This window comes from Eutrigla gurnardus (assembly GCF_963514095.1).
Source record: "Eutrigla gurnardus genome assembly, contig: SCAFFOLD_54, whole genome shotgun sequence".
Taxonomy (NCBI): Eukaryota; Metazoa; Chordata; class Actinopteri; order Perciformes; family Triglidae; genus Eutrigla; species Eutrigla gurnardus.
This window is the reverse complement of record NW_028155488.1, coordinates 102,545-119,866: the sequence shown is the minus strand read 5'-3', so window position 1 is coordinate 119,866 and position 17,322 is coordinate 102,545. Positions and strand designations below refer to the sequence as shown.

General features: G+C 47.9%; 1 protein-coding gene across 1 annotated transcript; it reads right to left on the bottom strand.

Annotated features, from left to right (window-relative positions):
• Positions 1-3,335: 3,335 nt before the first annotated feature.
• Positions 3,336-8,381, bottom strand: LOC311010258 (uncharacterized protein; the record flags this gene model as incomplete). Its single annotated transcript, XM_084040794.1, has 2 exons — positions 7,232-8,381; positions 3,336-6,148 (listed from the first exon to the last, which is right to left on the bottom strand). Exon 2 carries the CDS (start codon positions 4,458-4,460, stop codon positions 3,336-3,338), a length of 1,125 nt encoding a protein of 374 aa, XP_083896920.1. The 5' UTR covers positions 4,461-6,148; positions 7,232-8,381.
• Between the last annotated feature and the right edge of the window lie 8,941 nt (positions 8,382-17,322).

Here is a 17,322-nt window from a genome sequence, read left to right as displayed (position 1 = left end):
CCCAGGAGCCTTCACATGCGGTCAGAACAAAGGGACAAAGGGGATAATAAAAAACGACAACCGCCATTTTGGTTTCACTTCTCACCAAGGTGCGAAGTGCAACGTCACACAACTGGTGCCCTATTGGCTGACAACCACAGGTACCCCAGGGGGTCCCCGGGAGCAGCCGTGAGGTATAAAACCTGGCGCCGCCTTAAGAACTCTCTCTTCCATCGCAACACGACGTTGCAACAGGGGGTGAGCTCCTCCACCGCAGCACACCGCTGCAACAGGAGATGAACTTTTAACTTCTGCAGCGTTTCCTTTGTCTTAGGCCACAGTCTTTTCCCAAACTCACTAGACGAGCGACAGACTGTTTTCCCCCCGTTTTCCGCAACTTGCCCCTTTTCTTTTACTCGTTTTTGGATCCTGAGAGATCGCCGCACCCGCGCGATTCTTTGTTTGCCTGAAGAAGAGGAACACGAAAGGTTCCTTTGTTTCAGTGACCAGTTGGAAGGATAACCTCTGCGCCCCGCTCCTGTCTGAAGTCAGCTGACTAAATCGCCAAGCTGTGCGATTCTATTGTTGCCTACGGAAGGAAGGAACACAAACTGTTTTCTTCATTCGAGTCGACCATCGAGAGACAACTGCTACGCCCCGCTCTCGTCTGGACTCCACCGACTCGTCGCGTCCCCTGCTGCCGCCGAGGACTCGCAAACCACAGCCCGCCTGTAACTCTGAGAGATAAAAAAAAGAAAGAAAGAGACAACACACAGTGGACTTTTGATAAGGACAATTATTAATTTTCCCTGCACGTTTTGTGCAGGCTGGTTTTTTGTTGAGCTGTTCTACAATCTGGATCAATTGCTCAAGCTGCCTTCATTCTGCTGCTTTCTGGTTCCCCCTCATCATTCCCCTCCATCACTGCTCACTGGATCTCCAGTCATCATCCCCATCATCTTCAGTCCTCCTCCCCTCTACTCACCTCACAGCCTTCATCGTCTGTAACCAGGATGGACAGTCTTTCTCATAAAGGGTGGTAGGAAACTTGAGTGCACTCAAAATAAACTGAAATATTCACAAACTTGGGTTGAGTAACCAAAAAGACTGACTCATACTCAACCTGTTGACACAAGAGTACATTTTTTGTTCATTGAGATCTCAATTTTTTGTTTTTTATTTTGCTTGCGTCTCAACGATTTATTTAACAATTATTTGCCATATTTGTTTTGGTATTGATAATTTAACTTCAAATTGGGCCAGATGTATGTTTAAATTTTGTCATGCCCAATTGTGTACCAGGTCAAAGGTCCTCATTACAAATATAAAAAAGTGTATTGAAGTGAAAAAAAATCCATTTAACGCTATTGTTTAACTTAAAGGTGAATACCGGAAAAAAGTGAAACAAACCATTAAACATTGAAACAGAAACCAATACAGTGAATTTAAACGGTTTAGCTGTTGGTGTCACGTATGGGGGGCTTGGAAACAGGCGTGGACTCGAAAAACAGGGAGGTGAGGACCCAAATGCAGTCAAAAAGGAGGATTTATTTAAATAATAAACTAAATACAAAACAAGAACTAAGACAGAAACAAAGTACCAAACAAAGAAACCACAAGGGCAAAAATGACCATCAAACTAATTACAAAACAAGAACTAAGACGAGAACAAAGTGTTGTGGAAAAATGAATCTGCCCAATAAAGATCAACAACCAGGATCGCTTTTTCTCCGAGGTTTATTCCACTAAGTATTCTCATCTGCAGAAGAAAGTACTGGTCACCCCTGCCTTCTGATGCAAAGGTTCAGAATCAGCAGGAACGACCCTGAGTCCAACAACAATCTCCCTTTTAAGGAGGAGGAACCAAAGGACGGATCATGTCCTATCTTACAAAGACAAGATGTACAGGCAAGGTCAAGATTTACAGAACACAGGCGTCATAGTCCTGAAATTATCTTATGTCAATGTGGCACTCATGTTCATATCATCTACAAACAGGCATTAATTTTCGTCATAGCATAACAGTCAGATGAGGAGATGCGGATCGAGTCAGCCTGACAAATATTCTGATTATAAGTACAAACATCCAAAATTCCCATTACAGTCCCCCCTTTGAACATTTTATGTTCACTAGAAAAGGTAATTTATAATTGTCTATGTCTCTAATTTACGGCAAGGTTTAACAGGGCATGCATTGAACCTGGAGAAAAAGCCTTTTATATTATGAAAGAATAAAACATAAGCTGTTCTTAATTGCATTCTTCATTACACATGCATGTGGAAATAGTGAACAAGCAATATTGATCAAACAAGAAAATCATATTATCAAAAGCACAAGCTAAACAATTTCATATCAGGAGTTGCCATCATGGTACCAGGAACAGAACCTCTTTCCCAGGAGTATACAACCTTCTATACTCTACTGATAACATGTCTGCTATGAGCACAATAATCACAAATATACCAATAATAAGGAAAAAGAAATGGATAATTATTAAAAAAAAGAACCCTCCAACCCTACTTTCTCTTTCTGATACAGACCACCCTTCAGTGACCTGGTGCTTTGAAACCTTCACCTTACAGGGAAAATGATGCACAAAATATGATTAGCAGGTGGAGTGAGGATATAACATACATGTATCTGAACGAATTTCTACCTCAGGGCCCCATAACCTACCATCGTAGCTCAGCTACTTTCTAAAATCTACAGCCCCCTGACAAAGTCGTATGCCATTCTTCACCGGGTTGAGACGAAGGGCTTCTAAACCACCCTCCCCCTTTGTAGCGGACTGGTTGAGCTGTAGAAGCTAAAGGAACTAAGTTCGGACAGGTAGACAGGCGGTTCCTGAGTGAGACAATTCGTTCACAATTACATTTCAAGGTTCACACAAAAAGGGTTTTATTATTAAGCATGAAGTTGTAGTGTGATTCCCTTATAACATCTATGTGTAAGTTAACATCTCAGATTGACTCAATATCTGAATCCAAAAAGGGCGGTACCCACAGATCTTCATCTGGAACAATGGTGATTTTAGGGTACTGTCCTACGGCAGAGCTCACCGCCGAACCCACGAGAGCTCGACAGCAGGGCAGTACGCAACAAACGACCAGCAACATTACAACCACAACCATCAACACAGGTGATAGGAATCTGATGGCGGTGGCTTTCCACCCCCCCTCTGTGAGCCAGGACCAAATGTCCCAGCCCTCAAAAGCCTCAGAGTCTTTGCTTTTCTCTCTGTGTAACAGTTCGTTCAGGTGGGCAACAACATGGGTCATGTTGTCATCTATTGCAGGCACGAAGGTACAGCATTTTGTCCCTATGACATGGCACACGCCTCCCTGTGAGGCTAGGGTCAAGTCGAGGGCGACTCTATTTTGCAGAGCCACGTTTCTGATGCCCTGGACAACAGGGGACAATGCTGCAAAGCTGTGAGTTCAGTCAGATTTTCGAGTTCCAGGGATATTTCATCAATCTTATGTGCATTGTTGACAGTCCCCCACCAGGGGAGGATTCCCGAGAGCCCCTTCTCGGGTTGTGAAACACGTGTTGCCGTGCGCCTGGTCCTGTGCGGTCTGTAGTAGTGACTGTAATGAGTGTGAAAATATTCCAGGCTCGGCACAATGGCAACAGAAGGCAAGAGTCTGGCGAGATAGCAAGACCCACACCAGCCTGGTCTCAAGGACTGATAGACGTGCTGTCCACACACCCACACATGCTGTCTCAATGCACCAAACCCATCGCTAGAGGGCATGGTTACCACGGGGTTGTCCTCCCCCTCTCTGCCTAGACTGTGTGTATGTGTGAGGTTCAATCTGCCAAGGTAAGGGCTAACGCCCCTGCACTCAGGTTTGGTGTATGCAGAGTTCCATGCGCTGCCACACGTGGCCTTGACTGTCTGGTTACAAAAGGACGTGCCCAGGTTGTGGTCAAGCGATGTCCGGCACTCTCTCACAAAGCACACAGCTCCTCGTTGCCGTGTGGGATTTGTTGTCATTATTGAATGGTGCACCTCACTCAGAGCAGTTGTAACATTTCTGAATCTCACCGCGGATCCTTCGTAGCTGACAACGCTGATGTTCAAATCCTCCAACCAAGGAGCAAGGTTTGTGATGATTCGTTCTGGTGATTCCACAGGCTTGGTGAAGGCCACCATGACCCCCATGGTCTCAGAGATTTTCAGTGGCCAAGGTGCCACAGGCAGTGCTGTGCCCACGCCATTGGGGAGTTGGGCGCAGACATAACAACTCTCATTCGTCACCAATCTGGCGGCCAGTGCGACGGCTCGGTACCAGGCGTTCTGTTCCGGCCGGGTGACCGGGGCGACGTCCACTGTGGGTAGTTCTGGTCGGTCCAGGCCTGCGAGGCCGAAGTAGGGCTCGATCTGCAGCAGGAGAAGCAGGAGGAGATGCGTAGTCAGCAGGTGCAGCTGACGTCGCCCCCCGTTCTGGAGTGGCGGGCTGCTGAAGGTCGATGCCATCTGGCTCTCTCTGATCGGCCTGTGTAGGAGCGTCGGCTGATGGCTCTGGGATCCTTCTGCAGTGGCTGGCGTGGATCCAGGTGGCTCTCTCTGCGATCTTTACTGCAGTTTCTGTGACGAGCAGCACCTGGTAGGGCCCGTTCCACCTTCGTGATCGCCAAGTTTTCCTTCTCAGATCTCGGACCACGACCCAGTCACCTGGCTCCAGGTTATGCAGTTTTTGTGTGGTGGGTGTTGGCAGTGCTTCTTTCACCTGTTTGTGAATATCAGAGAGAACAGAGGTTAGGTGTGTGCAAAACCGCAACATTTCGTCCTCACAATGCCCTGTCTCAGGGAGTTGCCTTAGCTCAGGCCCAATCCCGGTTCGCAAGGGCCGGCCGAACAGGATTTCAAATGGGCTGAGGTTATTTCTGGACCTGATTCTTCCCCTCATGTACATCAACACAATGGGGAGGGCCTTAGTCCAGGGTAGTTTTGTTTCCTCGCAACATTTGGCAAGTTTGTTCTTTAGGGTCCCATTTTCGCGTTCTACTGCCCCACCGCTAGCTGGGTGATAGCTACAATGTCGCCTCAGGTCGAACCCAAGGTACTGGCTGATGCTTTTAAGCGCAGCATTTACAAAAGGGGTCCCGTTGTCACTCGAAATCCGTGAGGGCACTCCCCATCTGGGAAGAATTTGTGTAAGTAAGGCTTTTGCCACTGCCGACGCGTCTTGTTTGGAAGTGGGAAAAACCTCGACATATTTTGAAAACATATCGACCATCACAAGGCAGAATTTCTTTCCCTCACTTGGTGTTAGTTCTATGAAATCCATTTGTAGGTGATCAAACGGTCTGCTTGCTGGAGGATGGGCGCTCTGTCTGACCCTGATGCCTCTGCCCACATTGTTTGTTGCACAGATCACGCATCTTTTGCAAAAATTTTGGGAGTAAAGTGAGAAGCCTTTAGTGAACCAATGTCTCTGGATGTCACGTGTCATCCCCTCTTTTGACGCGTGGTCTTGACCATGCGTCAATTTAGCGTAATAGTGAAACAAATAGCCTGGTAGGCAGGGCTTATCGTTGGGACCATACCAGACATTTTGTTTCACCACCCCGCCTGCCCGTCTCCAAGCATGTTTCTCCCCCTGTGTTGCTCTGCTCTGTAGTTCTTGTAAGTCTGCATCGGGTGTTACAGCTGGGCTGGAAGTGATAGCGAGCTGTGTTATCAAGGGTTGCTTAGCAGCGACCTTGGCTGCAGAATCAGCACAGGCGTTTCCTTGTGAAACGTAGTCTGTTTTGTGTGTGTGTGCTTCGCATTTGCATATGGCAATGTGACGTGGCAACAGCAAAGCATCAAGGAGAGAAGCAACCAGTCTGTGGTGAGCGATGGGTTTGCCCGATGCAGTCAGAAAGTCCCGGTTGGCCCAAATTTGTCCAAAAGAGTGGCAAACCCCCCACGCGTATCTGCTGTCTGTGAAAATAGTGACAGTCTTACCTCTAGCCAGTTTGCATGCCTCAGTCAGAGCCACCAGCTCTGCAGCCTGTGCTGAATAGTTAGATGGGAGAGGCTCAGCCAAAAGTGTCTCATGTAATGTGGTGACTGCAAACCCTGATTGGTTGAGGCCTGTTTCCAGGTTCCTTGATGCTGAGCCGTCCACAAAGAGCTCCATGTCGGGGTTGTCAAGGGGTGTTTCCCGGAGGTCAGGTCTGGGGGAACAGATTTCGTTAATGACAGCCACACAATCATGGGGCTCCCCATCTTCAGCTGTGGGGAGCAAGGTCGCAGGATTTAGTATTGTGCAGCGTTGTACAGTGATGTTAGGCAGCTCCAGTAAAATGGTATTGTATCTTAGCCACCGGGCAGGGGACAGGTGTGAAGTTTTCTTCTCTAAAAGGATCATAGAGACTGCATGTGGTACTAATAAGGTTAGTGGAGAGTAACCTACAATGTCACGTGAAGCTACGACTGCTTTCTCAGCTGCGGCCACAGCTCTGAGGCAAGCCGGAAGGCCGGCTGCCACGGGATCAAGTTTGGATGAGAAATAGGCAACAGGCCTTTTTTGCCCCCCATAGTCCTGAAGTAACACGGAAGTCGTGTAGTGCCCCTTCTCGTCAACAGTTTGTGTAAAAGGTCGGCTGCAATCAGGGAGCCCCAGAGTGGGGGGTGTCTGTAGAGCTAGTTTTAGGTCAACAAATGCTTTTCCCGCATCAGGTGTCCAAGTGACTTTGTCCTTTGCCGCGAGACCCTGCCCATGAGCGATCGCTGCCAACGGTGCCTCGATGCTTGCATAGTCAGGAATCCACTGTCTGCAGTATGATGTCATACCAAGAAAGCTCATAACCTGTTTCTTTGTGACTGGTTTTGGGATTTCTTGGATGGCAGAGATGCGTGATTGGGAGAGTGTTTTCCCCTCTTCTGATATGATGTGCCCCAGAAAGGTGACCTGATTACAGGCGAACTGTAATTTGGATGACCTGACCTTGTGGCCGTTGTCGGCCAGGTGTTTTAGCAGGGCCAACTGTCAGCCACGCAGGCTTCTCGTGTGGGAGAACAAATCATTAAATCATCCACATATGCCAGCAAGGCGCTGTTTTGTGGCAGACTTAAGGATTCTAAATTGTCGCGCAGAGCGGCGTTGAAAATGGTGGGAGATTCGGACAGGCCCTGGCACAAACGGGTGAATGTGTACGTTTTACCTTCAAATGTGAATGCGAACCAGTACTGGCTGTCGGGATGTATGGGGATGCTGAAGAAGGCATTAGCCAAATCAACAACAGAAAACCACTTACTTTCAGGTGGGACCTGTGAGAGGATTGTGTGAGGATTTGGTACCGTAGGGGCGCGCGCGTGGATTGCTGCATTTACCGCCTGCAGATCCTGGACAAACCTCCATTCATCTGGCGCGCCTGGAGGCCGAATCTTTCTCACCGGGCATATCGGCGTTCGGACGGGTGAATTTTCGCAGGGGACGATGACGCCTGCTTTGAGGAGGGCCTCAAACACCGGTTTGATGCCCTCCACAGCCTCTTTCCTTAGTGGATACTGCCGCTGGCAGGGCCTGTAGGAGGATTTTGGAGTGATTACAATTGGTTCAGCATTCTTTATCAACCCTACATCATGTTTGTGTCGTGCCCATACCTCTGGTGGTACCTGTTTTAGCTCTGGGATGTCACTGACATTATTGACCATCGTCCCCATGTGTGGAGGTGTGAGGTGTGGTGCGTGAGATACCTTTGGGTTTTGAAGTTTAATTTCGACGGTTCTTCGAGCAGCGATCGCCTTTTGAATTTTAACTCGGTGCACCTTTAACCCCTGATGATACTCGGTGTTGGGGTCGTCCGTTTGTGTCCACTCAGTTGCATCGATGCATTTTTTCAGCCAAGGTTCCAAGTTTTGTGACTCCCCTCTTTTGATCAAGGAAACAAACGGGAACTGCGGCACTTGGAACGAAATATCAGACAGGCACACAGAGATTACACATCGTGCGTCATCCCAATACAGATAGAGCAGTTTTAGGTTATCACACAGGCTGTTCTGTCCAAACCATGTCTGTTCAAATGGTTCATCTTTCCCTGTGGAAGTGTGTGCAGCACAAAACAAGTCTGTGTGGTGCATGACATCAGCGTGTGTGAGTGCAGCTGTGTGTGTGAGTATGTTTGTTATTGCAGCGAGGTCTGAGGAGGGGAAGTGCCACTGATACTGATAAGTTATTTCTGTGCCGAGGGCAGTGAAAAAAGCCTGATTGTGTGAAACATTTCTGAGTATGGTGAGGCCTTCTGGCCCTGAGCTTATGTTTATGCCCAAAACACACATAAGGTCTCTCGCCACAAGATTTATTGGACATAAATTCGACAAAAGAAAAGAATGTTTAAAACTGCCCTTCTGATTGTCTACACATGTCAGTGGGACAGTGTATTGTTCTGTCACCAAGGTACCCGAGGACCCGACAGATTTTGCACATCTGCTGCTCAATTTGGGTGTTGTTTTGAACTCTGTGTGTTGTATAACAGACTCTGTTGCTCCTGAATCTACCAAAAAAGTGAGGGGTGTGCCTTCAACAGTGAGTGTTATTGTGGGTAAATTCTGATAGGCAGCTGAGTTTAGTGAGGCATACCTTCCGTCAAGTTTTCTGTTTTCTGATGTGTGTGAGTTTTCTAAGTGATCAATGGCCTTGAGTATGGAATTGCAATTGTCTTGTGTAGGCTGTGTGGGTGTGCTGGTGTGCTCACGTGTCCCATGGTTGGGATGGGGTCTGTGTCTGATCCAGATGCGCCCGTCACTCTCCCCGGCCCTCCGGCTAGTCAATCCCCCTCGTTGCGCCCTCTCTGGTGGTTGTTCTGCCATTGTCCACGCTCCGGACAATCGTTTCGCCAATGTCCAGGTTTCCCGCAGATAAAACAGCTGTCGTCATGCGCTCTGGGCCTCCGTCCACGCCCTCTTCCTCGTCCGCGCCCTCCATTTCGATTGTCTCTACCCTCCCCGCAGTTTCCCTCGTACTGCCTTGAAAAGGGCCGGTCACGTCTCTGTCTGTTGGCGCTGTTATCTGCATACAGGCTTAGTTGGGCCATTTGTAATTTGGCGGCCGTTTGCTCCGCCTTGGCTCTCCTTTTGTTGGTGGCAACTGTCTCAGCGTGAGTGGCGTGTAGCTCTATTGTATTGAGTCGTCCCGTTTGCCAGCCGACGCACATTTCTTTGACCTTTTCTCTGATCTCTGGTCTCAGTCCATTGACAAAACGATCACGTAGGTGAGCCTCCCATGCAGAGAGGGGCTGATCGTCCCCCATCAGAGCGGGTCGTGGAATGCCGCTGTGGGTGTCGTGCACTTGAGTCAGCCTGGCAAGATATTCAGACGCCAGCTCGCCTTCCTTTTGCTCGCAGGAGGACAATTTTATTACATCCATCCTGAGGCGGAAAGTGTCTGTGATGCGAGTGGCGAGCTGACCGATGGCCGCAACATAGGCGTGGTTGTTCGCATGGGTCCAGGTGGGGTCTGTCATTTTTAAGTCCTCGTCCGGGTAGCCATTGGCCACCTGGCCCCAGGTTGCCCCCATTTGTACCATGAGCAGCCTGCGCAGCTCCTGAGTGGTAGGCCGGAAGTGCTGGCAGAAAGTCAAAAGTTCCGCTGCATACTTTTGTCCCCCATCCCTGACCTTGGGGAACAGGGCAGCAGCCTCTTTCATGTCCGCAAATGTCCAAGGCCTGTGAACCAATTGCATCCCGTGTGCTCCGTCTGCTACCTCGAACATAGGTGCCTGGATGAAGATGGGTGCATCCTGGGAGTCGTGCTCCGTGTTGTTTAGGTTTTTACTCCTGGTGAAGTAGGAGTCCGGCTGGTGCGGGTAGCGAGGGGGTGGTGTGGAGGATCGTGATCGCTGGTGGCCGAGCCCTCTCGCTCTGCCTCTGCCTATTGAGGCCGTCCGGTGGCCTGGTCCCTCTCTCTCCAATGCAGCCAAGTCGTCGATGGGATACAGCACTTGCCGAGGCTGTTGTGCGGGTTGGGCAGCTGCCTGGGCCTGTGGCTGGGCTGGATGGCGGTTGGGTGGTTGATCGACCAGCCTAGCTGGAGGAGCCGAGTCGAGGTCCAGGGTCGCATCTAGTTTAAGACATTGAGAAGAAGGAGGGGGGGAGAGGTTGTTTTTTCCCTGCCTGCCTGTTGTCTCTTTTCCCTCAATTTGGCTTCCTGCAACCAGCTGTCGTAGGCAGCCCAATCCGCTTTGAAAAGCTCCCTTTTTCTACCCCTTCTGCTCTTCCTTTCCCTGTCATCTTTCTCCCTTTGCTTGAGGTTGCCTTTTAGAATTTCCAATTGCCTGAGACTAAAACTGCCTCTATCGGGAAAACCGCACTCAGTGACCCAAATTTCAAATTGATCGACGCAAGATTCACCGTAGTTTGTGATCATATACTGGAGGTTTGGGCTAAGAGCCAGGCCATTATCCCGTTTGCTTTGTGCTGACCCCATTTTCGCGTTTAATTTAGGCTTTTGTTAAAGTCGAACCGGTATGCCAATTGTTTGATTGATTTTGTTTTTGTTCTTGAAAACAGTCTGTAGGCTGAGGTCAAAAACAAACGGCAACAAAACTTTTAAGGAAAGGGTTTTTTTTCCTTTCTATTCTCTCTCCACTCTCTCTCTCCCCTGCAGCGGAGGAAGGGAGGGCAGAGGGGGAGCGCTGTTGATGAGACCTTGGGATACCACAAGGTTCCTATTCACAGTTAATATTACTTATAATATATTTCTCCAATCTCCACCACACACACAGACATACAGGCAAAAGATAATTAGAGATGGAAAACGATGAAAAGGGCACAACAAGAACAACACACAAAAAATGACAACTAGGTCCTGGTCCTCGCAAGGCACCTACTTCACACAATGCAAGCTATTGGGTCCCTTCTAAAGAAAAAAGCGCTTATCACCCATTTGTTGAACCGACTTAACCCGTCTGGGTGAATAACACTGGCAGTGGCCAAATCTGCCAGCTAACTCAGCTGTCCTACTGGCTCGAAGATAGGAAGTGCTTATACCACTGTCTTCCTTTCGATCCAAATACCAGGTGATACCAAGGCTGGTATCACCGATACTAATACCGACACTGATACTGTTGGATGTCCATGTGTATATGAAAATTACGACTTTTACAATGCATTAATATTTCCTGCAAAAGTGGACTTGGAATCGATATTTTGATGTGAAGACTGATTCTAAACAAAACACACTCCAAACTGAAAGTATCGATACTGGCGGACCGATATGCACATCCCCACTCGAAGACAACCAAAGAAAACGTTGCTGTAAATCCCTCCAAACGGAACTAGTCCGTGAGACAAACGTTTTTACCAAACCTTATACTTAACAGACTCGAACTGAAAAGAGCAGTTGATCAAGCTGCTGGCCGACCCTTGCACAGACTCGCACTGTACGTCAATAACAAGTGGACTCGAACCACTTGCAGAGGAGGGACTGGAACCCTCGTCTTTGGTACCACAACCAGACGTCAATAACAAGTGGACTCGAACCACCTGCAGAGGAGGGGAGCTGACAGACTCGAACTGTACCCCAACCCTCGTCTTTGGCCCACAATTTGAAAAGAAACTCACCGGAGAATATTGAAGAGATCCCTCCACCAGGTTCGCGGCTGACGAGGGACAGGTGAAACACATTAGGGCAGGCCAGGTAATCAACACGAGAGGGAGGGGGAGTCAAGACAGCAGAAACAACAAGGACCAGGAAGTACGAGACAGGGAAACACACTGAGGGCAAAATAACACAGGAAATCAAAACCAAGGAAACAGAACATGACAAAACACAGACATGACAGTACCCCCCCCTCAAGGGACGGATCCCAGACGTCCCCAAGTTTCGTTATACGTAGGGCGGGTGGAGGGGGCCAGGAGGAGGGGTTCAGGATACGTAGGGTGGGTGGAGGGGGTCTGGGGGCAGGGCTCAGGAGGCCGGGCATGAGGGCGACCTAGCGGGCGGGACCGCTCAGGAGGCCGGGCATGGAGGCGACCTAGCGGGCGGGGCCGCTCAGGAGGCCGGGCATGAGGGCGACCTAGCGGGCGGGACCGCTCAGGAGGCCGGGCATGGAGGCGACCTAGCCGACGGGGCCACTCAGAAAGGCGACGTGGAGCAGGAGTAGGACGGCCCCCCGTCGGAACAGGAACGGGTGACGAGCGGACCTCCCGAAGGCTGCGTGGAGCAGGCGTAGGACGGCCCCCCGTCGGAACCGGAACGGGTGACGAGCGGACCTCCCGAAGGCTGCGCGGAGCAGGCGTAGTACGGCCCCCCGTCGGAATAAGAACGGGTGACGAGCGGACCTCCCGGAGGCTGCGCGGAGCAGGCGTAGGACGGCCCCCCGTCGGAACAGGAACGGGCGACGAGCGGACCTCCCGAAGGCTGCGCGGAGCAGGCGTAGGACGGCCCCCCGTCGGAACAGGAACGGGTGACGAGCGGACCTCCCGAAGGCTGCGTGGAGCAGGCGTAGGGTGGCCCCCCGTCGGAACAGGAACGGGTGACGAGCGGACCTCCCGAAGGCTGCGTGGAGCAGGCGTAGGACGGCCCCCCGTCGGAACAGGAACGGGTGACGAGCGGACCTCCCGGAGGCTGCGTGGAGCAGGCGTAGGACTCGAAAAACAGGGAGGTGAGGACCCAAATGCAGTCAAAAAGGAGGATTTATTTAAATAATAAACTAAATACAAAACAAGAACTAAGACAGAAACAAAGTACCAAACAAAGAAACCACAAGGGCAAAAATGACCATCAAACTAATTACAAAACAAGAACTAAGACAAGAACAAAGTATCAACAAAAAAACCACAAAGGCAAAAACGACCATCTAAGAAACACTTACAAAAAAGGAACCAAAACACGAAGGGACACGGGAGGCAGGAACGAACAAATCTATGGACAAGACGTGGGGCAGCAGACATCGACATTCAACAGCAACACTCAACAGCAACAATGATCCGACGACGAGACAGGGGAAACACACAGACTATATACACACAGGGAGGCAGGGAGCTGACGAGGGACAGGTGAAACACATTAGGGCAGGCCAGGTAATCAACACGAGAGGGAGGGGGAGTCAAGACAGCAGAAACAACAAGGACCAGGAAGTACGAGACAGGGAAACACACTGAGGGCAAAATAACACAGGAAATCAAAACCAAGGAAACAGAACATGACAAAACACAGACATGACAGTTGGTGTGAGTTATTGTGGGAAGAAATAAAAGTGTTTCATTTACTACTTTACTGCTCTATTTTACTTTCAGTCTCCTCTTAGAACCTAGACATTAGACATACCTGCAGGGTTGGTGGAACACACGCCAGGTGGGTTACACTTGTAATTCTTGTTAACGTGTTTTAAGTTTTGATCACAGACCGCCGAGTCTCCACACACACGCACACACATTCCACGTGTGTCTCTTCCTTTGTTTAGCTTAGCTTTGTGTGTTAGGTAGTTAGGTAGTAAGGCTTTGTTGATTGCAGTGTTATTGATTGTGATCATTATTACTGATTTTAATAAATCTTATTATATTATAACTAGCGGTCTCTTGTGCTTGTTGTGTATATGTCACTGGATAACAGCAGGTTGTGAAGGCTAGTGCTCGAATTTCACGCCTTTTTAATTGTTTGATTGTTTTTATACTTCTATGCCAATGAACAGGATGATTGGCATGTGAGTATAAAACCTTTATATTGAGACTGAATACAGTTTTAGGTTATCTTTTCCCTGATCCCAGGGTGGGGCCCCGTAGATTCATGATTATATCATTGTCGTTGCAACTGAAATACCAGTTTAGTCTAGTGCAGGTGAGAGTTTGGCAATGAAATACCAGTAGACATAATATCCGAATCTGAAGATCTTTTAATGCTGCAGCATGAGCCATTCCCAGTGTGACACAGGAATGACTGAAGAGTCACTGTTTCTGTTGGCACTTATAATGCAGTTGAATTTACATATAGGTCTGACATCCTACAGCCCCCGTTCCAGGTGTCCCCAGAAGTTGTGTTTGATCAAAGGGTCATTGTCTTATCCTGAATTAATGGGCTTGTCTGGCGACGCCCCTGGTGACAAATGGTCCTGCAATACGCATTGAGGACAGACAGCCATTTGCCCACAGAAATTCATGATTAAATAGGAATTTCCCTAACATCATAATAATATCTTAAATATAATTATTGATATCGATAATCATATTGACATTTATAATTAGCTGTTGATAACCAAATCTGCTCCTGCTACTACCCCAACACTAAGTTTGTCTCCATTTGACAGACAGTAAACATAAACACAGAAGAACAAACAGAAGCTCTGCAAACAATACAATAAAGATTCTTGTTAGAGATGAAGATTAAGGGGAACACTGCTGGCAAACTTTAGAATTCAACATCGACAATTCAAAGATAAGGTCAGGTCTTTGCAGCCAACAGTTGTAGATCAATGGATTAGACGGATATGATTTTAAAAGGCTGGATCTATTTCTGATGAATGTGTGGCAAAAACTGTATGCATTGATTTATTGTGTTACTATATCAATGTCATGTCCACCTACCAGTCTATCAAACATGCTGAAAAGGAGTAAAACATTACAAAAGGGAGTAAGTTGAGTGCTTACTGGCACAACCGTCTTTTCTTTCAAGTGATCACACTTGACAACTTTAAGCTTCTGACATTGTGTAAAATGTGTTCATTGTAAACTCCAGGTTTTTAAAGTGTCCATCACTTTAACGTCTTTATAGTTATGTGTACAGTTTGTGTTTTATTAATTAAGACTTTGGACCTGATGTTTTCTGACATTTTTACAGAGGCTCCAAATGTGTCATATCTATTCATTTTCTGAAATGGTCCCTGTGGCCATCTTTGAACCAAATCATGTTGTTTTCTGTTCTATATCTATAACCGTGTGGAGCAGCACACTGTCGACTAACAGTCCGCGTGTAAAGATGTTTTATCCAAAAATATTTAAATAAAAACAATGACATTATTTAGACTGGGTTTGAATTACACAGTGGCTTTCAGGGAAGCCCTATTTGCTGGTGTGCAGTACGACTTCCCAAAGTACATGCACCCATATAGACACAATAACAACAAGGCAAGAATCATGCAAGAAGTTTAATATCCTCATCAGAGCAAACAAAACACATCATCACAAAGCAGAGGAACACATGTAATATCTCTTCTCATACACACCCCTTCATGAACAACACATCAGGTGAACAACAAAGCTGAGCGTTATTTAGCTGCCGTAAGTTGTTTTTAACAAAGCAAAATAAAACTGTCTGTCTGCGGCTCACAGCTCCCTCTCTGTCTCTCTCTCACTGTCTCTTCACTTTCCTCACGTTTGTCTGTTGGTTGCTTCAAAAAAATGGAAGATTGAATTAGGGACAAAAGTTATGTTTTCAAGGTATATAACAGAAAGTATTTCTGGATAGAATCACCTACTCAACCTTTAAGTGTATTTGATGGACTTGTTACATTTTCTTGCACTTTTGTTCAAATACGTGAAACTAAAGTAATATATAGAATATGTCTGACAATCAACAGTCACACTTGGTAGAAAGGAAACAGGGAGATTATTACATCAACATTCACTTTTTGTTCCATTCTGAACAGTAAATCATTATGTTTGGTTTCAAATGAAAGATTTTCTTTAAAAACCTGAACAAACGACGACCACCACTCTGAAATCCTAATGAGTCGCTGAGAGCTCACCTCCCTCCCTGAACATCACAGAAACCTCACTTTGACATATTTTGATATCAGCTGTTTTAGCATCACCAGCTCGTCCAATATTGAACCGGGGGAAGAGTTTCTCAGTAAAAATGTCTCTGTGAGTGTAGATGTGAGTCATGTCTTCAGGGTTGTAGAAAGACACCTGCCCCCCATCATAGTCCAGCTGGACTCTGATCCTCTGGAGACTCCTCTCCATTCTGACAGTCTCACCATCTCCAAAAGTGTATTTTCCCCCGCGATACACTAAACACCAGATTCCATATTTTGGTGTCAGAGTTATCTCTCCCTTCCTGTCATATGACTCTTTAGCTAAACCTACAGTCCAGTCTGGATGGTCTCCCACCTCCACCTCCCAGCTGTGTTTCCCTGAGCTGAAGCCTTCAGAGCCCAGAACGTTGGCATACTTAGAGTTTCTCTCTGGATTGTCAGGAAGCTGCAGGTTTGTGTCTTCCCATCTCACCCGGGTCAGATCATCAGACAGACAGAGAAAGGAGTGTGCAGTGTTTGGGTCCAGAATGACAGGACTGAAGTGGACCACATCCTTCATCTTCTCCCAGACCCTTAAGGACAGGTTGCCCAGATGTTTGGCCACATCTATCAGTGCTCCCGAGACCGGCTGTGGATCTGACAGTGAGGTCTGGACTCTGGTTCTGGTCTGAGTGGATTTATAACTGCTGAGGAACGGCACGTTGTCTTTCTGCAGGTCTTCTTCAACAGCAGAGATACTGTCTGACAGAGAGGAGATCTGATCCTGGATCACCTTCATCTCTCTGCTGATCCTCTTCCCCTTCTGCTCCTCTTCCTCCCTCAGAGCATCCAGTCTGGACTCCTCTTCCTCTTTCAGGAACTGGTGCAGCTTGTTGAACTCTGCTCTGATCTGTGTCTCTGTGGACAACAGCTGCTCCTTGGAGTGTTGAATCATTCCATCGTATGTTTCCTCCACTTTTTTGTGTTTGACCCTCTTGTCCTTCAGAGACTCCAAGTCAGATCTCATCCGGTCCTTCAGGTCTCTGACTGCTTGTTCTATAGGAATCACCTTGTGACCCTGGTGGAGAGAAAACTCACAGACAGGACACACAACTCGATCTTCATCCTCACAGAACAGCCTAGACTCTTCTGGGTGTTTACTACACACCACCTCCACCTTCTCCTCTCCCTTTTCTGTCTCAGGTGATCCAGGTTTCTGTCTCTTGGCAAAGGAGTCAGCCGGTCCCTTCGGGCTGAAGCTCGGCGGAAGAAGTTCTTTGGAGGATTTTCTTTTACAAGTGGGACAGTTTTTGTTGTTAGCTTGTTCCCAGAATCGTTGCAGGCAGCTTGAACAGAAGCTGTGGCTGCAGCTCAGAGACACAGGATCACTGAAAGTCTCTGAACACACGTGGCAGGTCAGGAAACTTTCAAGAAGATCTCTCTCAGCCATTTCCTCTGGTGTGAATGATCCTTTAACAGCAAGACTCACCAAAGCTGTGTCCTTTTAGGGATTACAATCTTTATTATCCATGTTCATAGTCGACTTCCTTGATAAAAACATGATAAGCATGACAAAGTTCACACCGGTGTGGACTTTGTCATTAGAATACCAGGAGGACGGAGGGAGGCGTGGATGTTAGCATGGCCCGCCACAGAGCACCAGTAGAAAGAAAGGT